Source organism: Haplochromis burtoni, unplaced genomic scaffold, assembly GCF_018398535.1.
Source record: "Haplochromis burtoni strain Fernald_Lab_line unplaced genomic scaffold, NCSU_Asbu1 Contig_11, whole genome shotgun sequence".
In the NCBI taxonomy this organism is placed as follows: Eukaryota; Metazoa; Chordata; class Actinopteri; order Cichliformes; family Cichlidae; genus Haplochromis; species Haplochromis burtoni.
In genome coordinates, this window is record NW_024582372.1 from 1,787,681 (window position 1) to 1,815,334 (window position 27,654).

The 27,654-nt window shown below is 39.6% G+C and overlaps 2 protein-coding genes across 6 annotated transcripts in view; both read right to left on the reverse strand.

Annotated features, from left to right (window-relative positions):
* The window catches only part of kiaa1549lb (KIAA1549-like b), a 63,144-nt gene extending 47,861 nt beyond the window's left edge, over nt 1–15,283 (reverse strand). For all 3 annotated transcript variants that reach the window (XM_005915151.3, XM_005915150.3, XM_042213793.1), the window contains exon 1: nt 13,767–15,283. In XM_005915151.3, coding sequence (XP_005915213.1) covers nt 13,767–13,986 — 220 coding nt within the window. In that variant the 5' untranslated portion in view covers nt 13,987–15,283. The remainder of the gene's footprint in view (nt 1–13,766) is intronic.
* A 453-nt stretch (nt 15,284–15,736) lies between these two features.
* hipk3b (homeodomain interacting protein kinase 3b) overlaps nt 15,737–27,654 on the reverse strand; it is a 52,824-nt gene continuing 40,906 nt past the window's right edge. For 2 of the 3 annotated variants that reach the window (XM_005915146.2, XM_005915149.2), the window contains exons 8-16: nt 26,654–26,777; nt 26,409–26,533; nt 26,047–26,171; nt 25,225–25,392; nt 24,779–25,099; nt 24,543–24,689; nt 24,092–24,354; nt 22,847–22,986; nt 15,737–20,700 (exon numbers count right to left, since the gene is read on the reverse strand). In XM_005915146.2, coding sequence (XP_005915208.1) covers nt 20,230–20,700; nt 22,847–22,986; nt 24,092–24,354; nt 24,543–24,689; nt 24,779–25,099; nt 25,225–25,392; nt 26,047–26,171; nt 26,409–26,533; nt 26,654–26,777 — 1,884 coding nt within the window. In that variant the 3' untranslated portion in view covers nt 15,737–20,229. The remainder of the gene's footprint in view (nt 20,701–22,846; nt 22,987–24,091; nt 24,355–24,542; nt 24,690–24,778; nt 25,100–25,224; nt 25,393–26,046; nt 26,172–26,408; nt 26,534–26,653; nt 26,778–27,654) is intronic. The other variant, XM_005915147.2, reaches the window with a different exon arrangement.

Below are 27,654 nucleotides of genomic sequence, written 5' to 3' on the forward strand. Positions count from 1 at the left end.
AAGAGATGTTGAATCTAGATTAAGATCTCATTTTTACACTGAACTTTTGAAGAATTTTTTATTCACACTAGAGTGCATGAAATCTCTGTTTGCCCACAAATCCCCGCTGCATGATCAGGGTTTGTGTGGCCAAAATCACAGGCACATCTATGCCTCCGAAGTTTCTTATTTATATCAGAAATTGTGATGTCATCATGATGCTTAGCAATCACTTTTGAATGGGTTACAACGAGGCATTTATAGCCTTTATGTGCTTAAAACACCTTATAAAGGTGATGATAGGATTTTAATTTAATATCGTATTATACTGTAAATACTTGAATTATGTTAAATTATATATTATTTGCCATCATTTTGCATGGCAACCACATAAAAACAGTCTAAAATCAAAGCATGTATGTAAATATAAACTCATGTTTTATAAGCAAACTGTTTAACTAACTATTTGAACTCTGGGAAATTTTCAGTAATTTTCTTTCTTTTTTTGCACAATTTATGACAGTTCATCTCATAGCCTTCTACACATTCTATTGAAAAGCCTCATATGGAGGATGCTATTTAAGATGCTTGTACAGATGCTTTTGCCTCTACAAGCCGCTTTGCAACCTGACTTTCATCCCAGCTCCTCGTTACAATATTCATACTATTTCTGATTAGTGCTCTGATCTATGCTGAGGTCCTGTGTTGCTGCTGCTCTTCTGTTGTAAGTGCTGGAAGGTCCCAGAACAACAATATGCAGATGAAATAATAGCCCTATTTTGACTAAAGTAGCCCTGTCAGAAATAATATAACTACTAACCGTGCTTTGTCAATGTCTGTGAGCAGCAAAATGGGAAAAGGCTTGGTTATGCACTGCAGGGCAATTCACCTCAATGTAGCAGTATCATATGTCCATATGCTGCCTTTTAATAAGGAAAGAAAACACAAAATGATTTGTTGAAGCATGAACTAGAGAATGCAAGTGATAATAAAAAAGACATTGGTCTATCATGCAGTTTACCATAGCTGAATACCGGGTCAACCAGTGCATGTTTGCGCTACAACACTGACACTGTTCATCTTCACATCACAGCGAGTAGATGCTCAACCTTGACATGCCACACAGTCGAAGCAAACAAAGGGATCACCACTGACTTCAACAGGCAGAATGATGGATGTGCTCTCAAGCAAAAACCTCCATTACAGCCTGAATTCACCGCAAGGCCACTGGTTGTCACACTGCAGCTGCTTCTGCAATGGTGGCTACCTAAGATCCCTCTGAAATACAAATACTGACAAGCCAGTGAGCATGCTAATGCTGCAGATATTTATAATAGGATCATAATGGTGAAAATCCTGCTGGCTGCATAGACTGTTATCAATGGAGCAACCCCCACTTCTTAAACATACACATTATTAAACAATATCCTTCTTTGGTTTTCAGTGTCCACTCTGGAAATGGTTTTATTTATATCATTACTGGTTATGAAAAGGATATGCTGTTAGGTCTACTGCATGCTATTTTACTCAGGTGTTGCATGTTGCAAGGCAGCTGTGATTGCATATTGCAGATTAAAAAAATCTTTTTTTTTTAAAAGTAAGAAACTTACATGTAATCAAATGATTAAGAAGTAATTACGTAAGACTGTTTCAGCTCAGCAAAAACACAAACATCTAATTAAGCTAGTTAATTACGGGAATAATTATGTGAACAGAGAGCACTTATAAGACATGCTCATATCTAAAAGATACTGCATATAGAATTTATGGACATAAACTCTTTTTACAGGCTGTCTTATGAACTGTCAGTAAATTAATAATTTAGGCAAGACAGAGAAGGTTTGTTTGAATGAAGAACTGACAGAGATTGAAAAGGGGAAACAGAATGGATAATGCCTGTGTAGGTACTCAGTCATGTTAATCTAAGAAGCTTAGAAACAAAGTGACTAGATCTCTTTAAGTTTCCTGTAGAATTTTCAGCTCTCATTCGAGAAACTTCTTCAGTTTTAAAAAACAAACGGTGGAGAGTCCCAGGTATTTAAACCCTAGTGGGAGTTTTCCCTTAAGAAGGTTGTTGACCCACTAATGATCATGTGTTTCACAACAAGTGCCAAAGTGTGGAAAAAATAAGTGTGGGTCATTATTAGCAGAGGTTTCAAGTAAACCATTGTGAGACCTTGCCTCACCATTTCATGTGACCCATTGAGATTACCTGACGCAGGTTGCGAGAGGCGCCTGGGAAGAGATCTCGTTCAAAGATGGTCGTTCACAGTGGACATAGATGGCTTCTTTAACTCCTCTTTCAAACAATCTATCTTCTCTGTCCAAAATGAGAACATTAGTATCCTCAAAAGAGTGACCTTTATGCTTTAGTCCAGACGCTTTCTTTCCAAGCTCCTTAGAATGGATAATAATAATATTGTTCATATTTTATTTTTAAGATAGTTTCATAGTTTTTTATGTTTATTTATATATTTTTTTTCCTTTTGGGTGTGAGGGGAGAGCAGTAGTATATAAAATGTAAATCATGCATAAATCATACATATAAAGCTGGTTCATTGTCTGCCTGTGTAAATCCTAATAGGGTTTTATTTGTGTGCAATAAGAGCAGCAGTTTAGCAGTGGCTGCTTTGGCATTATGAACAAAAAAAGCTGTCAGCTCATTAGCTCAATTGTGTTTACAACATATATGTGTATATATCTATCTTATCTATCTATCTGTATATGTGTGTATATATATATATATATATATATACACACACACATTAGGTTATTCTAGTGGACCGCATGTAGACAGATGATGTTATTGGAACTGTGAAAGGTCAAATTGAACCATCTGCTATTGTAATGTTTTCTAATTTAGACATTTTGGCAGACATTTTATAATTTAAGAAGAAATCCTAATAATCTTCATCTTTTTAACCAACGTTACACAGTACATGCACTCAGCGACATGAACTGTAATGCTGAAGATATTTTTGAGACTCTAATGTTAGGCAGACAGATACTATTAAGCGGACGGATGCTTCTACAGAACCCTTTTTTTGAGAATGAGAAATAGGACACATCTGTATCAAAATGGGGACATAACTCTGATGTGCATTTAATGTCATAGGATTCAAAGTGTTAGCATGTAAAAATTAGACTGTGGGGTAATTTTTTTCTTATCGCTCTGTCATATTATCTTTTCCTATTTATTCCCACTATTTGCTGCACCACTTTATAATCAGTCTTGATTCGTTTTATAAAAATGAAAAGACAAATGAGGCAATTTTGCCCTGATTTTTGATACATGATTTAAATTTTAAAGGTCTTCTCAGTTACAGAACAATGCAGCCCTCTTCCATCAGTTTGAATCTCAATCCAAAGAGTTTCTGTCTCTTTATATCAACGCCAAGCTCCACTTATTTGTCTTCTTTGCTTACAGACTTTCTTCTTGAATTGGATATTCTGTGATTCTTTTAATGTGATGTCACACACTCCCCCGTCTCTACTACAGTGTTTATTATCCACAAATTGTCTATCAACATCAACTGTTAAGGAGTGGCCAGTTTGCTGACAATAACATTACTGAGATGTACCGTGTGTATTATAATCTAATCCTGGAGAGACATTTTTTTTGCCTTTGTTAATCATACAACATGCTGCAGTTTCACAGGAAATAAAGAAACACTGAGGTAGAAGCACAGTCGCACTTTTAACTGTATTTCATACAAACTGCACCATGCGGTAAAATGGGTAATTCGGTTTGCTTCTTTGGCCAGTGGATGAAACACTGAGACATTTACTAATGTTATTTAATTACTGAGTTCAAGTTCTCCTGTGCAATATATGGGGGCTTGTGTTTTGCTATAGTTCTACCTAAAATTAGACAAAGAAAAGATGGGATACAGCTGATATTAAGAAAACACAATATCAGCAACTAATACAATGACTTCATAATGTTAAAATGTATCATAAGTTTTCATTTTTAGGTGTCACAAAGTGCTAAGATGTACATAACAAAAACCACACAAACACAAATGAACTAGTATCTGAAGCCTGAGAAGGCTATCTATGAAAACTGAAGAGAAACAAAGTCTGGAACTTGAATAACTTTGCCACAGATGAACAGAAGCATGTGTAAAGGTCTTTTCTATTTCAGACAGTGCAGTTACACACTCAGATTATTCCAGTAATGAATGAGCCTATGGGGAACAATGTGTTTCATTTTTAGACTTTGTGGGTGACATGGTTAAAAGCATGAAGGTTTGGAGATAAATCTAACAAATTTTACAGTAAAGATTTATGAATGTGCCTGCAAGTGAGTAGATTTCATCACGTGTTTAAAATGCACGGCATGTTTTACACTTTACACGACGATGTAGTTCAGACCACTTATATTTCAGCACTTAATGGCTATAGTTCAGTTTGTGCAAATGTTTCAAATCACCTGCAAATTAGACAAGTGTGAACACTAAAACCACCTCTGTATCCTGTCAGAGCACATTTTTAAGGTCACAAGACAACTGGATTACTGATTAAAAAGATAGACTTATAAAATGTAAAATTTCTCCTTTAATGCTCTCCACGAACTGAGCTTACTCTTGAAGCTTCACTGATTCTGTCATCTTCACATAAAGTATGCTGCCTCCACTTTCAGCCTGCTTTACTGAAGCTAGAAAGAAAAACAGAGTAAATGATAATTGAGTCTAAAAATTCATGGTATACTGTCAATGGCACTGTGAGTCAAAAACGACCTAAATCAGCCTCAGCCTGGGGACAGTCTGCACTCTAGATTATAAGAAGTGTGAAGAACTGATAACTAATACTGATAAAGTAATACTATTTTTATGAATAATAAGAGGATGTGCATATCACTATATGGCTGGACACTGTAAGATTAAAAAATAAGATTAAAAGAAACCCTTATTTAAATGGAAAAAATTTTTACATTGTAAAATCAGAATTTGTTTGCAGTTCTACTCATGTTATGATGATCCAGTTCTCTTGGAAACTGACAGACGATTAATTATCCAAGCCTAGCCCCAATTTCTATATAATCCAATTAAAGCGCACAAAAGAATAGCATACGCAGACTTACACGGCAATGGGAAAGCGCTTTGACAGGTCGGAACGTGAGAATTCTCGGACTAAAACAGGGTCACAGACCAACAATGAACTATTCATTCGTAATTGGTAATAACTGTTGTTGGCACACATTTTTTTAAAATTATCAACTCAAAACAACAACAGCAAGCACTAAACTATGCAAACCTCTCTTTGTTACATCAAAATTACACTTTATCTTTATCATACATAGTTTTTTATTAATAACCAATAACTTACTGGTGTGCTAAACACAAAAACTCTTTAGCGTCAGTTTCAGTGACTTCATTTTAAGTTCCAATTTTGATTAGCGTAAGTATGCAGACTGTTGGATATGGTAGCATCAGCACTGTGTGGTGGAGACTTGTGGAGTTCTTCTTTGCCCTAGTGGCCAAAAACTGCAATTATGGTATTTTGCCTACTTCATGCTAGCCATTGTTGTCTCTGGCAACGATGACACCAATGAAAGACACAGCTACTGGCACACGCCGCACTTTAGTGTTGTTACGGCTAGCTGTGTGCCTCCTGATTTTTGCAACTTGTGAGCGTGACACGTTTTTCATAACACTGTGAGAGGGCTGAGTAGGAACCATGCACGGTTTATGCAGTAAGTTAAGAAATTTTGCTCGTCAACATCCGAGGGTTTGACCTGTCTCAGAAACTGAGGACACTGCACACTGACATGGGAGTGACTTCTTTTTCGGAAAGGTATACCATATCCTAAGGAATACCCTGCATGAATATCATATGGTATTAAAAAACTGCTGAAATTAGTAACTAAGACTTTAAATTGATCACGACGTGATGGCTAAGGTCATCATTCCGTGAACAATAATGTAGTTTTCTCAACAAATCTGAAAGTAGGAAGCGTTTTTGGCGTTTTAACCCATCCATTTACAATATCTAACAAAAGCTAGATGTGACTGACAATTTATCAGTAAACATCTGATAAACAGTAAACAAGATTTAAATCACTCCATCTATAACTATATTGACTATTTATGCACCCATATATCAAAATCTTGGTCTGTTCACATCTTAGTTTGCTTGAGCCAAAAGGTCTTAAATCCGTTACGTCTTTAAAATTCAAGCATGCGACAAACCCAAGAAATGCTAACCTAAAATAGCTAATAAAGCCCTATCCATTTGAATGAATGTACTTCAGCTCATTAGGTCACTTTTCCACATTCTACCAGATGCTCTTGATTTGCTAGGCTTAGATAAATAACACATCATCCTCATCAGTTATATTATTACATGAAGGCTGGTGACAACCTGTGTAGCTGGGCCCACCTTCAGCCACTGCATGATAACTGTAGCAGCTATGCGAGAATGCAGTACCTGTAAACACTAACATAAACCGCTGAATTTAATTCACTTGAACTTCAGTTCCCCTAATATGATAACCACTAAATTCAAACAGACAGATTCTATCCATACAATTGCATCACATAAGTTGATCTTTCCTGACATTTCCTCAAAGATCAGGCCATCTTGTAAGGCAGTCCAGTGTTATGCAGTGTGTGCTCAACAGTGGCCTTGTGCAGAGCAGTGTGGTGTATTATACAGCGTGTCCCAATAAATCAGACGGCACGCTGTTCTTTCTTAAGCAGCAGCAGAGCCAAGCCTTCATCGGCCATCAAGCTAAACCAAAGAGCCAAAATAGAGAAGGACACAGGAGGGGAAAAAATGAAAGCACATAGGTACAGATAGATACTGGAGAGAAACATGCAGAAAGCTCTCTACACAAACAATACGTCCTGATTTTACAGAACTATACGTGGGGCAATGTGAGGCAGATGGTCTATGATATTAATTAGAAGCTAGTTTGCCCTTCCTAGAATACATCTATGTGTTGTAGAAATGCTGCCTGCATGGCAGTGGAGGAGGGGGGAAAAGGCATGCCCCTTTAAGATTAGATGGAAACAGTCTGAAAGAGAGTGAATTATAGCAGAGATAAATAACAATAAATGTTCTTTGTTCTCAGAGTGATTGGCAGCATTAATAGATTTTAATTACTTCACAATATCCGTTCAGCATTTTCATTTCTTTCATTCCTATAATTTTAAAGTCCAACTGTCTCCCAGTAAAACATCTGCATAGCCTGCAAAAAACGGCAGATGGAGAACGAAACAAAGTTGTTTTTTCTTGTGTGTGTGTTTTACAGCATTTTTGCTTTAATAAATTGAGTTTTTAGTTTAATAACTGGTCACAAAGACAAACATTTGCAGCACAACAGAATGCAATTAAATTATACAGGGAGTGCAGAATTATTAGGCAAATGAGTATTTTGTCCACATCATCCTCTTCATGCATGTTGTCTTACTCCAAGCTGTATAGGCTCGAAAGCCTACTACCAATTAAGCATATTAGGTGATGTGCATCTCTGTAATGAGAAGGGGTGTGGTCTAATGACATCAACACCCTATATCAGGTGTGCATAATTATTAGGCAACTCCTTTCCTTTGGCAAAATGGGTCAAAAGAAGGACTTGACAGGCTCAGAAAAGTCAAAAATAGTGAGATATCTTGCAGAGGGATGCAGCAGTCTCAAAATTGCAAAGCTTCTGAAGCGTGATCATCGAACAATCAAGCGTTTCATTCAAAATAGTCAACAGGGTCGCAAGAAGCGTGTGGAAAAACCAAGGCGCAAAATAACTGCCCATGAACTGAGAAAAGTCAAGCGTGCAGCTGCCAAGATGCCACTTGCCACCAGTTTGGCCATATTTCAGAGCTGCAACATCACTGGAGTGCCCAAAAGCACAAGGTGTGCAATACTCAGAGACATGGCCAAGGTAAGAAAGGCTGAAAGACGACCACCACTGAACAAGACACACAAGCTGAAACGTCAAGACTGGGCCAAGAAATATCTCAAGACTGGTTTTTCTAAGGTTTTATGGACTGATGAAATGAGAGTGAGTCTTGATGGGCCAGATGGATGGGCCCGTGGCTGGATTGGTAAAGGGCAGAGAGCTCCAGTCCCGACTCAGACGCCAGCAAGGTGGAGGTGGAGTACTGGTTTGGGCTGGTATCATCAAAGATGAGCTTGTGGGGCCTTTTCGGGTTGAGGATGGAGTCAAGCTCAACTCCCAGTCCTACTGCCAGTTTCTGGAAGACACCTTCTTCAAGCAGTGGTACAGGAAGAAGTCTGCATCCTTCAAGAAAAACATGATTTTCATGCAGGACAATGCTCCATCACACGCGTCCAAGTACTCCACAGCGTGGCTGGCAAGAAAGGGTATAAAAGAAGAAAAACTAATGACATGGCCTCCTTGTTCACCTGATCTGAACCCCATTGAGAACCTGTGGTCCATCATCAAATGTGAGATTTACAAGGAGGGAAAACAGTACACCTCTCTGAACAGTGTCTGGGAGGCTGTGGTTGCTGCTGCACGCAATGTTGATGGTGAACAGATCAAAACACTGACAGAATCCATGGATGGCAGGCTTTTGAGTGTCCTTGCAAAGAAAGGTGGCTATATTGGTCGCTGATTTGTTTTTGTTTTGTTTTTGAATGTCAGAAATGTATATTTGTGAATGTGGAGATGTTATATTGGTTTCACTGGTAAAAATAAATATTGAAATGGGTATATATTTGTTTTTTGTTAAGTTGCCTAATAATTATGCACAGTAATAGTCACCTGCACACACAGATATCCCCCTAAAATAGCTAAAACTAAAAACAAACTAAAAACTACTTCCAAAAACATTCAGCTTTGATATTAATGAGTTTTTTGGGTTCATTGAGAACATGGTTGTTGTTCAATAATAAAATTATTCCTCAAAAATACAACTTGCCTAATAATTCTGCACTCCCTATAAATGCACAGCTGATGCTCAAACCATCTAGAGTTACACACACACTCCTGAGATAAACATAGATCTCAAGCCCTCCTGACACACTTCCACGCAATATGTTTAAAGTTGTGCGGTAAGTCTCTGCAATGAGACAAAACCAACAAAATAAACAGGTCAATTGTTCTCTATATGGGGCATGAATCAGCTGGTGTTTTTAATGATGTCTTTGAACTGTTCTTTTTCCCAGGTGGAATGATTTTTTAGCATATATCTTTCATGACCAAATACTAAAAACAAGAATTGGGTGCAAAAGTTTGAATTTATTTTGGATTTTCTCTCAAAATTATATATACAGGATCAAATATATAGAACCCCACTAATAATTGGTCACATGGCCCTTTGCACGTTGCAACTCAACCAAATGCTTTTGTTAGCCATCGACAAACTTGGCATAATTCTGGCTGGATATTTCATCATTCTTCTTGGTAGAATTGGTAAAGTTGACTTAAACAGGTTGGTTTCCTGGCACAGATCCAGCAAATTTTCAATAGGGTTGAGGTTGCGGCTTTAGAAAATCCACTCCAGAAGCTTGATGTTACTCTGATTTATCCATTCCAAACTTCATTTTCATGTGTGTTTGGGATTATTGTCCTGATGGAACATCCAAATTGTGTCCAAGCTTTAACCGTCTAGCTGTCGATTTGAGGTGAAGTTTAAGAATTTTGAGGTAGCCCTCATCCATTTCCATTTTGTGCAATGTAGCAATGCGACTGGTGGCAAAACTGCACCCAAGCATGATGCTATCACCACAGTGCTTAAAAGCTGGTAGAATTCTTATTTTGCAAAGCCTCACCTTTACTTCTCCAAACGTATACCTCTATTCAGTACATGTGAATAGTACTCATTGATCAATGGTCATGACAATTTGCTTATTAATGATCATGAAACTGACTTCATGGCCCATTGTTAGTCAGTGGTGCTAGTTTCAGTCGTTACGCAAACGTACTGCTTATAAGGTTGGGGAAGCCTGCAGTCAGCTGAGACTGAAGAAGTCACTTGGATGGGTGACGAAACGTTTCTCCCAATCTATCTAGCAATCAAATCCTTTTTATGCTGACAAAGAGAAACTACCAGTTGTAGTCAATCATGATCATTAACAAGAAGTTAATAGGCCTAGAACCCTAACTGAATATACAGGGAGGGCCATTTATATGGATACACCGTAATAAAATGGGAATGGTTGGTGATATTAAAGTCCTGTTTGTGGCACATTAGTATATGTGAAAGGGCAAACTCCTCAAGATGGGTGGTGACCATAGTGGCCATTTAGAAGTCGGCCATCTTGGATACAACTTTTGTTTTTTTCAATAGGAAGAGGGCCATGTGACACATCAAACTTATTGGTAATGTCACAAGAAAAACAATGGTGTGCTTGGTTTCAACGTAACGTATCCATATAAATGGCCCTCCCTGTACTCTTCAAAACCCACAGCTCATGTAGACAGTGTACCAAACCAACAGTGAGTGGTGTTTAAAAAAAAAAAAAAAAAAAAATCTGTAGAAGTTAGTTTCACACTGACCATCCTGACAGCTCTGAAAAGACTGATCTAGATGCAAGAAAACAGAAAACACACACACAAAAGAAAACTGCACAGTTAGAAAGACTTAAAAATCGCAGGCACACAGATAGTGTCACGAGCCACTCAATTCACATTACCATTCATTTTATGAGTAAAAACCCCCCAGAATGTTTTGCAAATAGGAAATGGCTTTCAATCTTACTTTCATGCCTGCTTTCAATGAATTCCTAAGCACAAAGTGATGACTAGCAACAGCTCAGGGATGGCTTCTCATACTCAGAGGTCTATGAGGTTAACCCCGCGTCAAAACCAAGCTGTCAGCACTCATAAGCGAACGGGCGGGCTGTGCTCGCAGGAGTAAACAGAGCTTACGTCAGAAGAAGTCAGTTGATCGTGGAAGGAATACAGAAGCCTTTGCTTAGCTCGCTCTTCTGCATGTCCCTGGGCATAATTTCAGCAGCTGTTGATAAGAAAGCAATAAAGCCAGCACGAGATTCTGTGAATTTATTCAACAACAATCTAACATGAGGCGAAAGCTTAGTCTTTGCTTGGAAAATTACTCGAGACACACACACTGACGCAGCATCTCACATTGACTCTGACTGGTGAGGGCTCTGAAGGGGAAATGTCATTGTTAGTCAAAAATTGGTGTTACCATAGAAATCACATGTTGTTCTGGTTCAGCAGTGAGTTCAGAAAACTAAGTGTGTTTTTTATTTAGTAATCTTTAGAAAGGCATACACAAATATAGCACTAAACCAGAATATATATTGTATATTAGTTTAGGGAAATGCAATCCAAAGCAAAAATAAATAAATAAAACAAATGAGCTGCTCAGTGCTGTTTCTTGCACAGTATAATGAGGACAATTTCTATAACAGAGGTCAAGCATTTATCTATAATGATAAGGTGAAAGTGTGCTGACAGAAAATTGAAATGTTTTATTAACAAACATGCATAAATCCTTAATTCTGGGCTTTGTAAAAGCCACTTTGGCAGAGCTTTATGGATAAGTTTCTGCAGGCTTTAAATACCTGGATTTAGCCAGTTTACCCAGATCTCCCAGGCATAACCTACTCCTATCAAGGTTTGTCAGATAGGATGAAAAGCATCTGTGAATTGCCACCTCTAAGTCTTTGCAGTTTAATGGCTTTTTTTGTTTTCCTGATAAGACCAGAAAATTATTTTTTCTTCTACCCAAACTCTAGGCAGGCCATCGGTGATGTTTACTCAAGAGTGGCTTCAGTTCATCCATTCTACCATAAAAGCCTGATTTTTGGAGTGCTGCTGAGACAGTCGTCCTCTGGTCCCTGTAGAAGGCTTCATTTCCCCCCCCCCCCTCCTTTATTTAACCAGAAAGTCCACCAGAACCTCCCCAGCATAGGCATAGGGAGCATGAGAGCAGGGGAACCCCACACCCTTGTGTGAACCCCTGTGTAACTAACCACCAGATATCCAATTTCAGGCGTGCTGAAGGTTCCAAACTTCTTTCACGTCACCTTCACCCCATTGTGCTCCTTTAAGATTTCAATGCTATAGAATGCTTTCTATTAGTACCTACACATTTAATGATGCCCTACAAAAGTTTAAGCTAAAAAGAGAATTTATTAGACATCGAGGTCTGATTTTATAAATGTCTGACGAGCCTCTGTTAGTGTTGGCCACCTCCACACAGTTTAGTTTGCTACTAGGTTTTTCTTGATACATAGAGGATAAAGAAAAAGAAAAATGGCATCAGTATTCCCATCGTTTCCCATTACATCTCAATGATAATTGGAGAAAACGTAATGGACCCCAGTCAATGTTGCATGAATTAATTTATAGAAGACTGCAGTGTTCAAGTTTCTGTGTAATAATTTTGTACTTTATATCCATTATGTAATAGTATTATTTTTTTTATTTGTATTTTATTTCTTTTCTTTTTTTTGCTATAGCTCATAAAAGGAATGTTTTATGTCCTTTGTTGGACACTTAAATGCAAAAATCTGTCAATTAAACTTCATGTGGTGTACATACTCTCATCAGCTGAATCAAATGTAAGAAAAAGGTGGAATTATTTTTTGGAGGAAAGAGTGCAGGTTGCACTGATGCTACCTAAAAGACAGCACACAGATAAATGCAAAAACATCACTTAAATACTGTAAAAAATGCACTTCTATCTGTACAACTCAGGTGCTGCTGCTGTGTTCATGTGTTTAAGAATGGATGTGCTGACTGTGAAAAGGAGGAGGTGGTGGAAGGGAGGAGGAGGAGACTCTGCTACTGTAGCAGTGCATCAGCAGAGGTGAGACTATAGCCACCACTACATCACAGTATGCAGACTGGAAAGGGCTGATGGAGTCACTCTCAGTTTAGTTCCTGCAAAGAACACCTTGTGTTTGTTCTGTTTTCACTCGTGGACACACAAGATTTCAAGGACACCTGTGCAGTCGAGGCAGTGCACATGAAGAGACTGACTGTCTTGTTCTTTTGTTTCAAACACTTTTCCCGGCAAACGGTGATGGCTGAAGGGCAGCTAAGTCGGCCAACCTTACCCCAGCTGCCTCACATGCCAGAGGAGACAAACAGACCTACAGTGGGCAGCAGTATGTGTGTCATTAGTGCTGACCCAGATGCTCTGAAACACTGTCCTGTGACCGCGCTGCACTGCATTCCCAGAATAACTCCTTACAGCTCATTACTGGCTGTAATAATGGGGCTTAATAGCCTCTGTCATTGAAATGCAACACAAATAAAATGCCATCAAAGGAACAATGGGGAAGTGAAGTTGAATTGGGAGACAACGTTGAGGATGAGATTGCTCACCCTGAGGAGAAACAGAGCTCTGTGCTCTGTGCAGTGCAATCTGATCAGTGAGACAAAGGCTTCAGGCTCAGGTGAGCGTTACATCACATATGAGCAAACCCCGAGTAGACCAGAATCAACAGCATCCCTAAAATATCATCTCGTGGCAGTGCCGTTTATAAGAGACCTTGTCCAGGGGAGAAAATACTCCCCAATCTCATTCATTGCAGAAGCCCAACAGTGTATCACACTGTAGAGATTTGGATTCATGGCTAAAGGATAGAAGTTTTCTTTTCCTAAAAATGATTTAGAAAGCTGTTGAGCAGACCATAGCTGCATCCACACAGCCCGTGAATCACGCACCCAGCAGCGGATTACAAAACGCTGCCCGTGTTAAACAAAAGATCCATTTTCCACTCAGTATGTTCTCATTCTTCCACAGCAGATGTCACAGCCTAGATGTGAAAAATGTGAACGCATAAAAAATCACACTCTGCCACGGCATGTTGGAGCAGATAGCGCGACGGCGCGTGCTTACCCTCTGCGGCCAAAGAGCACCGGACAAGAAGTAAAAGCACTGCTACAGACAGCAGACAGTTTGCAAGCATCCCCGCTGCTCCGACTCGCAACCTGGTCCTCAAACACCTCCCCTCTCCTCCTGCATCCGTCCGCTGCGGCGAGCACCCACCGGGGTCTGCCCCGCCGGTTCCCGCCACTCTGAGGTGACCTGTCCGCCCACTCCTCAAACCGGGAGCCATATCCAGTGGACAAGTTGCTGAAGTTTCGCTCGTGAATAATACATTGGATCGCTGTGTGAACGGGAAACAGGGCCGTCCCGCGGTCTCGTCGCGTGTCCAGGTCTGGATGGTGGGGGAAGCGGCGCTGAAGGGAAATTAAGAAATGTGCCCTATCGCCCCTCTCCGCTCGGTCCACCCATCATCACTGTGTGGCGCAGGGCGGCGCGCGCACTTTGCCAAAGGTTTGACATTTAGCTGTTGGCGGTGAAGTGCCACATCCAGACCTGGTCCAGGTGGATGGCAGGCATTTACTTGCGCACAGGCAACATTCAGTTATGAAAGAAAGGCCAGCCTACCGCTGATTGCTTGTGGCTGGATGATTTTGAAGTGTGCCACCTTCCTGGCCAAACTGGGCGAATTAACCTCCCTGTTAATTGTAGTGAGAATGGAAGCGAGAGGGCAGGACGACCTCTTCTGGCGGTAACTCGTTAAGAATCAGATTTCTATGTGGAGCTGCTTAAAAGAAAATGATGGTTGGTCTTCTTTGCGCTCTTACATGTTGGGTTGATATTAAAAACGACAATAATCACGTGACACTAGCCTATTAACACGTACATTGTCTTTCTTAATGGTTACCGTAATTAATGCGTGAATACCTAATTGTGCGGATAATGGCTGTTGTACCTCTTGATGTCCACAGGATGGCAGGCCAGACCCAGAAAACACAGCAGGTCGTCAACACCAAAGCCCACTGAACACGATTTTTTTACCAAAAGAACCTCATTTGAACATTAACACGTCTTTCCGGTTGAGGTAATTTAGCAACCATAATCATTTGACATTTTTCAGAATTGTGCTCACTCGCGTTTCTTATTTAAGAATGTGTGGAACAAGCTCCAGGTTTTAATTCGTGACACTTTTCTGCCGTCGATGTTTTTCTGCTTTTGACGCATACACTCCCGTTTTTACCTCCTGTGAGTTTCTACAGATGTCAGCTGTTGATTTTTAATTTTAAATATAATACATTATATTATAAATAAATTATTAAAAATATAGATTTTAAGCATATAGTTGGGACTGGATCAGGTGACCCTGAATCCTCCCCTTTAGTGACGCTGCAGTAGATCGAGGCTGCTGGGAGCTTTCTTCTTATTAACGTTTTATCACTGTGTCATAAGCCATTATTCATCTTTTTTTACTCTTTCACAGTGTCTTTTGTCCGGTCTTCCTCCCCTCATCCCCAACCGGTCGCAGCAGGTGTCTTCCCCTCACAGACCCTGGTTCTGCCGGAGGCATCTTCTTGTCAGAAAAGGGAGTCCTTCCTTCCCAGTGTCACCAAAGTACTTACTCATATGGGCAAATCTGATTGTTGGGTTTCTCTGCACAATATAAAGCCCATTGAGGGAACTGTTGTGATTTGGAGCTTTCAATCACAGCACAAAAATCTTCTTCAGTAGGTGCAGTTTATTGTGTTCAGGTTCAAATTTCAGTTTCATCCGAACATATTCATGTTTGGAGATTAAATGCAACAGATTAACTGACAGAAAACTCATCTTTTGTCTGATTCCAGGTTCTCATGTCTGATAATTGAGCAGTTTTCTCCTGAAACAATTCTAAAGGATAGTCTTTTTGTTTTTGACAATAAATGTCAAGATACTACCTTGCAAACTCTACTTTTCCTGTCACACACTAAAACAAATAGAAATGAGTCCAATCCATCATTTATATTAATGTGCATTAATGTGAATGAACAGACCAAATCAGAAAGAACTGCATCAATAGATTTTTTTTTTTTAATTCAAAGTGAATCTTAACAATAATACACCATAAAGTCTTATTTTGACACTCACCAAAAGAGTCACCTGGAAAACCCGCTTAATGTGACAAAGTAGAGAAGGCTTGGTCACACCTAAATCACTGAGAACTAGAGAGGAAACACTATCGCAAACTGTAAAGAGACATCACATCCATAGAGTTAGTTTTCCCAGTCCTCATACTGTAAATATTGCACAGTGCAATTGCTACATGGCAAACTAGTGTAGCACAAAATTAAAAAAGCAAACGAACCAAAAACAGGAGGAAATAAAAGCCACAAAACAAAACAAAAAAAATCTACAGGTATTAAAACAGTAACAGTTCAGATTTAATTATCAAGTCTAATTGATGAGCAATCCAAACAGATGATTCCATAACTTGCAGTGTGAATTAACTCTGAAATTGATACAGGTGACCAGAAAACTGAAAATAAGAGCTTGAGTAAAACAAATCTCATATTAAAATCAAACAGTTACACAGTAGCACAATTAGACTAATACACACCCTGAATTAAGATCTCTAAAGGATAATACCGCAGCAGAGGATTTTTTTTCCATATCAAAGTCATAACATTAATAGAAGTAATTTTACAAATGACTGTTTTATCTGTTAAATGTTAGATGAATCTTCAAAAAAAAAAAGAAAAAAGAAAAGAAATCAAGGTGTCAATCTTGTGGAAAATTAAAAACAGTTTTAAGATTTCTCTCCTCTTGCATCCATTCTTTTCCTAAACAAGTACGGGAGAGTTTATGCAGGCGCATTGCTGGTGAATACCTTTGAAGGAATCAAAACACAGATTACATTTCACATGCTTATTATTGGGGGAACTATTTCAAGCACTAATCTGCCAAGTCCATGCCTTGTCATCATAAGCTTTCTTTCCCAAAGGGATATTTGAGTATGATCAGTAAAGCATACAAGTCAGACAAAAGCTATTAAAAAAACATACAACCATATCAATGTCAGTGGCGAAATGTGGAGTATTGCACTCATGACTGACAGAGAACATGACAACCTCCTCGACAGAGCTCTTTTCGTCCAGAACCCAGAACAAAAACACCCAGATATACTCTTGCTGGATATAAAGCATAGCTTCTGATTTTTAAAAGGCCAGTGTTGTCAGCCGTGCTCTGGTTACTCCCACTCAGCTTCAGCTTGCATGATAGGAGCGCTGCTCTAGGCAGTCAGCTTCTAGGCAGACAAAGTGAAGCATCTAAGGTGTACATGCAAGGTAATGTAAAGCATGGAGATTATCTAAGAACACTTGGTGGTGCAATGACCGCACAATGTAAAGTATTGCATCTGCTGTTCAGCCAGAGTGACTATCCAAAGACCATTGAGTGAGTGTCATTCAAAGCGCACGCATGTGTGTGTTAATCAGAGAGGTTTTACGTGGCGACTGTGTGAAACAAGCGGAGAACCACCACTACGCTGTTCATGTGTATAAGCTGATCAGAGTCACTGTGATGAAGTCCTACTTTGAGTTGTTTTTATTCTCTGCTTCTTGTTTTTCTTACTTTCCTCTTTAAACTCTTGGTCAAATGTCTGTTAAAAACTTGTCCATTCTACACTGTAGGGAACTGTTACTGAATTCTACGCCTTCCTCAAATAAATCGGGAAGAAATCACCAGCATGAATTCTCACTTTCTGAATCTCAAGGCACATAAACAGTGCTGCTCACACTGTCTCAATTTCAAGAAAGGACATATCACAACGGTAACTGTTTCGCACCGACAAAACATCGTTTTGATATTAGACACTCATAAAGGGGAGAGCGATCTGAACTCAAGGCAGTTTAGAATATCAAACTGTGAAACTGATATCCTAGCCAGATATAACATTGAACAGATAAAAGGGCTGCAATAAATACTTTGATCAAACCAATTTAACAATAAAAACAAATCAGAAAACGTCATTTTAGAACAGAAAAATTGGGCTAAATTTCTCTCTTACAGTCTAATCACCCAAACCCTAACAAGCCTCCCTACCTCTATAAGTGCTTAGTGGCAAGTGCGTTTGTGTGTGACTAGTGGAAACAACACAGAAGTCTTCCAATGGAACACAATGTTTTTGTTTCCCCCCCCGGCATCTCGCAGTGCCCTCATAACCCACGAGAGTACTGGTAGCACACCGTTTACTCACAATAAAAAAGTTAACTCAATCCTGCAAGCTACAGCTTCAGATGTGTACAAAACGTCAATATGAAAACATACAAAAATTAAGTTACATCGATACATCATTTATATGCAGTGACGAGCCCAAAAGGTTAATAAGGATAAAATACTGATGCAAAAAACACGCACCCCGAGAAACGACAAATGCAACTAATGTTCATCATCAGCAATACAGTAGTTACAATGACACTTCAAATATGAACGCAAAACACAAAAATCAAAACCACTTCTATTTCAGATAATTAGGGACCTATACAAAAATAGCAACGCTAGGTTTAAACTCAGAGAGAAATCACCTAATTTCACAGCTATTGAAGTGGCAATCATATAGCAGCTTATCTATGATACATTCAAGAAAGAAATGATACGACTTATTAATTGCCCAATAAGCTAGACAAAACCTCAGCTGTTTTTTTTGTTTGTTTTGTTGTTGTTTTTTTAAATACAACTTTTTTTTTGTTTTAATTTAACCCCATTCTACAACTACAGTACAACTGAGGTCTATGCAAACAGAATAGCTACCTTGCTCAAGAAATGAATTACAGTCTTTGGTGCTGCACAAGCAACTTCATTTGAAAAGAAAAAGACAAAAAAAACCCACACATGTAACTAGTAAAAACAAACAGAAGAAAAAACAAAAACGCACACACGCAGCATATCTACATATATATAGACTGGTGCTACCGTCTTATATATGTATATATATCCTCCCTGACGGAATGTATAAAATAAGCAGTTGACACCGATAAGCTGTAAGCCTTTAACAAATGGTATAATGTAAAGTGAAAAAGTTAACTTTGTCACACATGCATAAATGAGAGAATTGCACACAATTAACTCACACCTTATCAAGCATCTGTACTAAATAGTCTAGCTCTATAATATATGTCCATATATGTGTGTATATCAAATACTGCATGGTTTGCTCAGGCTTAGAAGATTCCATACTGTGAATTAATTTGCATTTTTTCTTTACCTAATCAAAGCCATGCCCACCACACTTCTAAACATCTAAAAAAAATAAAAACAAAAAACAAAGTGAAAACACTCAAAAACGAAAATACGAAGACGAAAAATAATCAACGACTATTTAGATTGTATTGCAGTTTCAAACAGTACAAATACTGTTAGTAGTAAGAGTTTCACTGAATAGAAAGTGATTATCAAATATTAAGCAATACTCAGTACTTGCACTTTGTACACTAGTTCATTCGGGAACTGGAGAATGAAAAGAATAAAATGAACTGAATGAAACAGCAGGCATTTGCAACAGCAAAGCACGCTGTTCTACTTGAAAGAACAGAGGGAAAAAAATTAACTCACTACACGCTGAAATATACAGACTCCAAAATATAAGCACCGCTATCCGCGATACATCACATCCATGCAGGCTATGCATGGACATATACACATGTGCATATATATACACTCACACATAGGATGCATCGACTGATTGGAATTTCAAGTGCTGCAGTCCAGTACATTAATATTCATGTATATAGTCATATATAAGTAGTAACATTAACAACCTCAAATATGTAAGGCACTATGGCTGGGGACAGTTATACAATGCAGCGAGTCTTGTGACACAAACAATAAGAGCAACGTCTATGCATCTTTCCGTTTACATTTTTGCTCATGCAAGACCACATGCAGCGTGAGGAATAACCCTATTTAATTCGGTTAATTGACTTGACATTGCTAAACACCAAAAGACACCGAAAAGGTACAAATACTTCAAACGCAGTACAACGTACACTGTGGACGACATGTGCATCTGTCAATCTAGAGCTAGAGACTGGGATGGCTTTACAAAGATGAATGTGTCTTGCACACACGTAAGAAGGCAATATAGAAAAATAGCTGGGATCAGGGGTGCAAAGTCTAACTATTCAACAACACCCCAATTATTCACCTGTCTTGAGGAGTATTCGTAGAAGATCCAATGCAAAGATATATCAAATGTGCAAAACACATTAAGTGTGAGTTTAACTATTCATTCATTCTTTCATTCAATCATTCATACGTTACTTCCTTCTTAATTTTTGCCAAATCATCTCTACCATTGGAACTCTTTTTTTTGTTTTGTTTTTTGTTTTTTAAAGCTTGAAGTTCAATTACACTCAAGTCTACATGATTCAAAAAATAGTTTGCTTTCTCTGTGGTTGTGCCATGGTTTTTCAGAAATAAAAACCATGTTGTTTGTGGTTAAAGATATATTTCGCCCTGCTCACTTAGCCCTCAGGTGGTATGAAGGGTACCTGAGCAGCCATGCTCAGATGTAAGGGTACTGGTTTATTTTGGTAGGGCTGAGAGGGAAACTGCCGTAGGCGGGAGAGGCAATGTAGGAGTGCGGGGGAAAGAGGGGCTTGAACTGGCCCTGGGGGTGCAAGGTGGGGGAGGGTAGCAGCCGGGGGTTGATGCCTACTGCGACTTGATGCACAATGCCTGCCGGATGGGAGATGCTGTAGGTTGGCTGAAGGACGGGGCGGGTGGCCCCAGGAGAGGCCAGGAGATGGGCCACAGGTGCAGCTGTGACCAGAGGACCAGACGGAGGGTAAGACAGTATGGTGGGCTGGGAGTGCGGATGTCCACCAAGGTGTGGGTGGGGGCCCGTAGTGTGGTTTGGGCTGCTGTGGGAGAGAGTGAAAGTGTGCCCATGCATGGTGGGAGGGATGTAGGCCTGTGGTCTCCGGTGGGAAAAGTTCCCGTTCCATTCCTGATGGCAGGAACTGAAATGTTGCACCTGAAGGAGCGAAGAACAACAACATTTCATATTCAACGACCTCAGATTCATCGGTACCGAGTGAGTCTTTGCGAGCCACTAGATGCTGCTGTTTCCATGCGCTTGCATGTAAACACCTTCCATGTTATCAGTCACCGACAGCGGCATCATCTGCTTGTGTACCAATGCACATAAGAGTAAATGAACAGTATCAAAGTAAAATACCTTCATCTTTAAAAATATTTGGAAACTTAAATCATCTGACACCATTTGGGAGCACTGCTATGATGTTGCTCCTCCCAGGGAAGTTCCACTTACAGTATGAACTTGACTGCTGCATTACCTCAAAAAGGAAATATTTGAAATTCAAATGTTGTGCTCTTTATCACACATTAAACTGTAGTGAGTGTAGTCACAAGTACCTCTGTTACTTTAATAATATCATGTTATTTTACAAGTTGCCATTGCTGCTTTACATTCCAGAAAAAGACTTGACGCTGACAAAAATTATAAGATGAGGCGTTCTACAAGCAACAGCCAATTACGTTCATAAAGACACACCAGGATTATTTCTGCCTGGAGCTAAAAACCAAGCTTTTTATGCTTTTGCTCAGACTTCTTTTGAAGAAGAAACATATTTTGCCCTTTCAGGACAAGTTTCTTATGTCAAAATTGTTGTTCTCAAAATCTCAAATTTGTGCAAGTAATTTTACAGTCAATATTACTTGATGAGGCAGATATAATTTTTTTTCAAAAATAAGTTTACTTGTACTAGAGATGGACCGATCCAATATTACGTATCGGTCTAATACTGACGTAAATTACTGGATCGGATATCGGAGAAAGAAAAAAAAAAGTAATCCGATCCATTAAATATCAAAAAAAAAAAAAGCACCTCACAAAACTTGCGACATGGTGTAACTCGGCTCATAACCATAGCACGTCGCAGCAGTACGGGTCACGTGATAGAACGGCTGTGTGTATTTGTAGCCTCGATAGCAATCCGGCATTTCATCTCCGAGGAAGTTATCCCAGAGAGAAGTAAAGCAAATGTCTAAGTTCATCTCTGAATGTTTGTAAAGCATTCCCGCGTTAAGCTTAACAACCGATATATGGAGTGACTGCCTCTCTCTCCCTCCCTCTCCTGCTGCTACTTCAAACGTGAAAATAATTACTGATCAGCTGATCGGCTTTTCTGTCGAGAGTCCGTCTCTCTTGTTTGTTTATTGCTCACTTCGTGCCAGAAAGAGGAAACCAGCGGCTGAACAACAGCAGCACGTTTAAGCTTGATAAGCTGTTTTTAGAATTTATTTACGTTCTACACCAGGATCCTTTTCTACGTAGCTGACGGCTGGTAACTGTGCAGGGGTGGATCTAGCAAAGTTTAGCCAGGGGGGCCGAACAGGGAAAAGTGGGGCACAAAGACATACTTTTCTTTCTTATTCTCATTTAAAATGTCTAGCTTTTAATAAATAATTATCCGAATCTTACACCCAAGTTTTAATCTGATGTAAAATGTATAGAAGTCCATTACTGTATATAGTAACTATTAAGTCTAATATACCCTAGTAAGCTATGCTACTTTTTCCTTTGGGGCGGTACGATCTGTGCAGTCTGCAATTCTGTTGAAGAAAGATGTTGAATCTATTTAATTATTCTTGGAAAATAATTTATTTCTGTGCATTTTTTCCACACTGCATCAAATGAAAGTTGATTACGTCAATTAAGCATCATGAGGTGGAGCGTGGGTGGTTCCCCATTTAAATTTTTTTTTTTGCTGGGAGTTTTAGAACCCTATTAGTTAGGTTGCTTACTCTTTAAAATACCAGAAAAGGGAGGATGGAGTAGGTTTAAGTTTATTAGATTGATCAGTAATGCTAAACTATGAAATATTTTGGGTGCAGTGTATTTTTTGCATACAGGTATAACAGAATAATGTGGTTTTGGGTTTTTTTTTAAACTTGAGTATGAACTTATACAAAAAGCAGCAAGATATTAAAAAACTGTTTTATTGATTAAAAAACACACTATATCGGATTCATATCGGTATCGGCAGATATCCAAATTTATGATATCGGTATCGGACATAAAAAAGTGGTATCGTGCCATCTCTAACTTGTACTAGTGTCTTTATTTACGTTCACGGTATGCGACTGCATGTGCTTACCTGCCCAAAGCCAATAGGCTGCTGTTGCTGGGGCTGGAATGCAGGGGTAATTTTCTGAGGCCTGTTGAGGAGGGGAGTGGAGTGATGATGTTGTCGCCCAGGAAAACTGCGCCCTTTGGACTGGCATGAAGACTCTAAGCCTGAGGAAGCAGGTCATGTGAAAAGGGGCAAAGAAGAGAACACGGAAAGACTGAAATGACACTTATAAACACAAACAACACAGTGTCCTACTAACAATATTAGATTGTAAATAACAGGCAAACAAGATTAAGCCAGAGATCCAACTACATCCAGAGAAATGGCAACATTTGTGGCAGGAGGCTCTGAAGGCTTATTGGTGATTTCAGCTGTGCTTGATCAGTTCCAAACCATTAAACACAGTTATATCTGTTCTTTCATTTAGATGATTATAAATAGATATGTTTTGGGGGTCAGGGAGTAGTTTGTAACTGAGCTTGTTCATAGAGCTTATAGTGAGGGTCATATCATTGGCTAAAAATACACATGGCAGCCTTAGAATAGGAAGTTGTGCCCTTTTATGTGTGCCTTTAGTTGTAATAGTTTGGAGGTTGGAGACATAAAGGTAATATGAATCTGTATGATTTTCTAAGGATTTACAGTAAACCTTGCACTTTAAAGGGTCTTATTTTTAAAAAGAAAGGCAGATCTTAAATGACAGTTGTTGCCCGTGGTCCCACTTACCACAACTGTTATAAAGTCTACATATAGCATGTGTCCAGTCTAGCACCAATAAAGAAATACTGACTGGTATCTTTGGGGCAATTGCACATGCCTTATGCAGATTCAAGAAATGCAAATCCACACAGAAACAGAGGGTCTCTCAGCCTTGAGTAAGAAGTGTTGACAGCAAACAGATATCCACTCCAACGATCAGAGCAGATATGTCAGGGCATGTAACCCATAATCACCTGTGAGAACTTCTGTGGCCTACTAAAACGACATAATCCAAGGCCACGTGACCTGTGGAGCAGACGGCAGCAGTGGTGACAAGACCTTTGAGCTAGCGCGACCTAGTCATGGATCTGCAAGTTGTCTGACTCAACAATTATTTAAAGTATACTTCAGACACTTAGCAATTGAGCACAATGAAGGAATATAGTCATGTTAACCATATCATTAACTATCATTTTAGTTTAGAATGATCAGTGTGTTAATCTACTGCTCATCCCCCTTTTAAGTAGAGTAAGAACATGTATAAATCTGGCAGCAAATGTAAACCATTACCTGTGTTGCCATGAGTTTCACTGACTGCAGGGTTATTATTGTTGTTGTTCTGCACCCGCATTGGAGGCACCACAACAGTACGAACTGTTGGTTTGCTGGGCTCGGTCTCCGGGGCAACACATGCGACGCAAGGCTCGCAGTTCTGGTTGCTGTCAGCAATATAGCGCCTTTCTGTGAAGGGACTGTTGCTATGGCCAGAGGTATGTGATGCAGGCGAGCTGTCCACGGTGTCACAACCACTCTCCTGTTCATCATCCGACATGCTGCAATAAAAATGAAGAAGGCAACTTACGGCGTGGTAGCTAAACAGAATATCTCTCAATGTTGCACACTTATTTTGGCTGTCATGTACTATTTTAGAATTTGGGCTAATCTGTCCAATGGAGACTTTTAAAACCAGGCAGTATCTCATCTGTTCAAGCACAGTCTGAAGCCACTATCCCTACTTTACCTGTTGGGGTGTTTACAGGGAGATGTGCTGGACTGAGATGAGGCAGAAGAACTGGTGCTGAGCGTACTGTCTGGACTGCTGAGAGAACAGACTCTCTCCATACTGACGGTGCTCTGACACGCTTCACAATCTGCACTCCCCTTACATCTGTGTGCAGAGAGATGTATCAAATCAGACACTCAATTTGAATGTTTTAAAGAGATGTTAGGAAGAGGAGCATCGTAGTCAATACTCACTCTCCAATTGAATGTCTTTGCGCGCCCTCCTCCTCATCGCTGCTGATACTGATGACGCTAACAGTTGGGCTAGCGAGGTCAGAGATCACCATAGCCTGTCTCTGCTCCTGTGAAACTGAAAGCTCCTCGCAGTCTGGCTCCACTTTGCAGCAGTTCTCATCCTCCTCCTCCACCTGCTCTGTTCTTTGCTCCTCTCCAATAGCGTGGCCTTCCTCTGGACATCTGGCTTCCTCTACCTCGTCCACATTCTTTGCTGTATCGGCCATCTTTGGGGACTGACATGCTAAATTTTGGATGTTAGTGTTTTGGGAGATGTTGCACCTAGAAAAGAACAGAGGAGGCTTTGTCAGATTCATGTTTTTGTGTCCTTATTTTTCTTCCTAAGGGAGGGGAGAAAAAAAAAAGAAAAAACAAAAAGAAAAAAAAAAACAAAACATGCATCATACCTGTTCACAGACGGCTTGGCTCTCTTGTTGGCAGCTGGTTGTGGCCACACCACATGTGCAATGCCTATGTTGATTGGCTGGTGGGTGGACATGGTCATTTGGTTGGTTAAGAATGGCTGAGGGTGTGCAATCATGGAGCTGTAATGGTTACCATGGGGACGCACTTTCCTGCAAATAAAGCAAAGATCTCAAATTGTGCACAGCTTTCAATAAAATTGGTAGGCATAGCTACATCTCTACCAAAAGTACTCAAGAAATTTTAGTGATTTTTTCAAGGAACTAAAAGCTTGCTTTGGACTGTTGGATATCTGGACTGCCATGACAAAGATTAGACCAATTCTATCCACCACTTTGGGTGGGGACTCAAAAAGGCAAAAATGTTTAAGTTGAAACACGTTTTATCAGCTATTATGAAGACTGAATATGCAATGACCAAGGCAGTGTGGTTCAAATAAATGTTTGGTGCTGCAAGACACACACACAAAAACACACACACGCGCGCACACACACACAGACTTCCCCAGAACTTATTCTAAACTGTAATTCCTGTGGTGGAATAACACAGAGTTTTGACAAAGGTTTGTGGTCCCCGAGGAAACTTCCTGCAGCACAAATGCAGCTTATGACTCATAGGTCGTTAACATTCAGTGGAGCAAGCATGAGAACAGCATGTCCATTCCTACCACACGGAAACTAAAGATAATTAAGCATCAATAATTTTTACAATATGCGATGGAACTATAAATACAGACGCGAAATGATATGGATGACACATCAGGAAGACGGTGTAGTGTAACCTCCTGAAATAGATGCATGTCTTACCCCCAGTCACCCAATCTCTGTGAGCCTGCCACTGTGTCCGACGCCATAGTGGTTGGTGGTGGGGGCACCGATGTCACCTGCTGCCAAGTGGGCACCAAGATTTGCTGTGCACGAGCTGACCAAGACTGTTGGAGTGCAAAGAAGCAAAGTTGCATCACTGCAGACTTTACTTTCATCAGATTGTACATTAAAGGTCAACTCTGAACTTCTTTCGCACGCTGTTATTTCTCCCCTTTTAAATGACTCCCAAAAATGATTAATATATATTAAATGAAAAACATTTCATTGATCTAAGCACACTAATCACCTCAAGCTAACATTTCATATCAGTACATATTCTGTCATTTTAAGTGCCTCCTTACCTGTGTGATGACTCCAGGTCTGATTTGTATGGGCTGGATTGAGGGTGCTTGTGTGACTAGTGGCACAGAGGCCTCCATGCGAACAGAGTAACCTGCTGGTTTAGCTGTGTTGTGGGGGATTCCTGCTGTGGGAGGTAATAGAAAATGTCTTTGTTAAGTCTATCCACAAAAAGGAGAGTGACAAATAAATATAAGAATGACTGAAAGCATGACAAATAAATTAAATAAAGTTTTACATGTCCTACCTTGAATGGTTGGGGGACATAAAATGAGAGTCTGCTGAAATGATTCATTGCATCCAAATTGACCACTTCCTGTCTGCAGTGGTATGCCAGGGTGCATTACTGAGGCCGCTGATGGAGCTAACCCCTAAAGGGAAAAAAAAACAATAATAAAAAGGGGATAATGGCATTTTTCAGATTTATTGTAATTACGATCAGTAGCACCGAAGAGCCAGCAGATGGCAACATGCCAGCAGCATTTTTCCCCCAGGTGAGAGAGATCAGAAACATATTAAATAGAGAAATTATTGGGTAGTCAGTTAACCTTTGGCTTAACAGTAGTATATAAGTCTACAGATAATGGTTCACAAGGTGTAGGCCCACCTGAAACCCATATCACACATAATTTCATAAATCGCTGAATCAAAGCAGGTTCAAGGTCCACTTTTGTACTAATGCAGTCCTTGAAGAAATGAAAGTCACTAAGCTTAAAGGATTGTGGTTATGCTCTTACGCTGTTGATATTCCCTGTTCTAAGACACCTTTTGCTATGAACATGCTCAAGAATTGACTGGCCTTAGGGGTAAACAGTCGAGCATGTTCCTTTGCTTCCCTACTAATGCTTCTCTCGTGCCTGGGTATAATCACATTTATTGGCTAACAACAACTAGGTCTATACAGTCTGCTACAGCTCCTACATGTATCCCAGCCCCCGCACACATGACTGTAAACGCAAAGCAGCCTTTCAAATCGGTATTGCTAAGAAAGACACCACATCCTGAATGATAAACATTGACTTTCTTTTATAGCGGCCCATAAACATAACAGAAATGACAGTGCATCAGTTTTATCGTTCAATAAATGCCATCTGGTACTCTTATCCGTTTTTAGTTCTGATTTGGAATGAGGGAGACATAATGTGATCTTCCCGTGTACTAATGGTTAACTATGTCACCATTACATTGTTATTCAGGTAATGTATGTATGTATGCATGCATGTCACTATTAGTCATGTTCATTGTGAG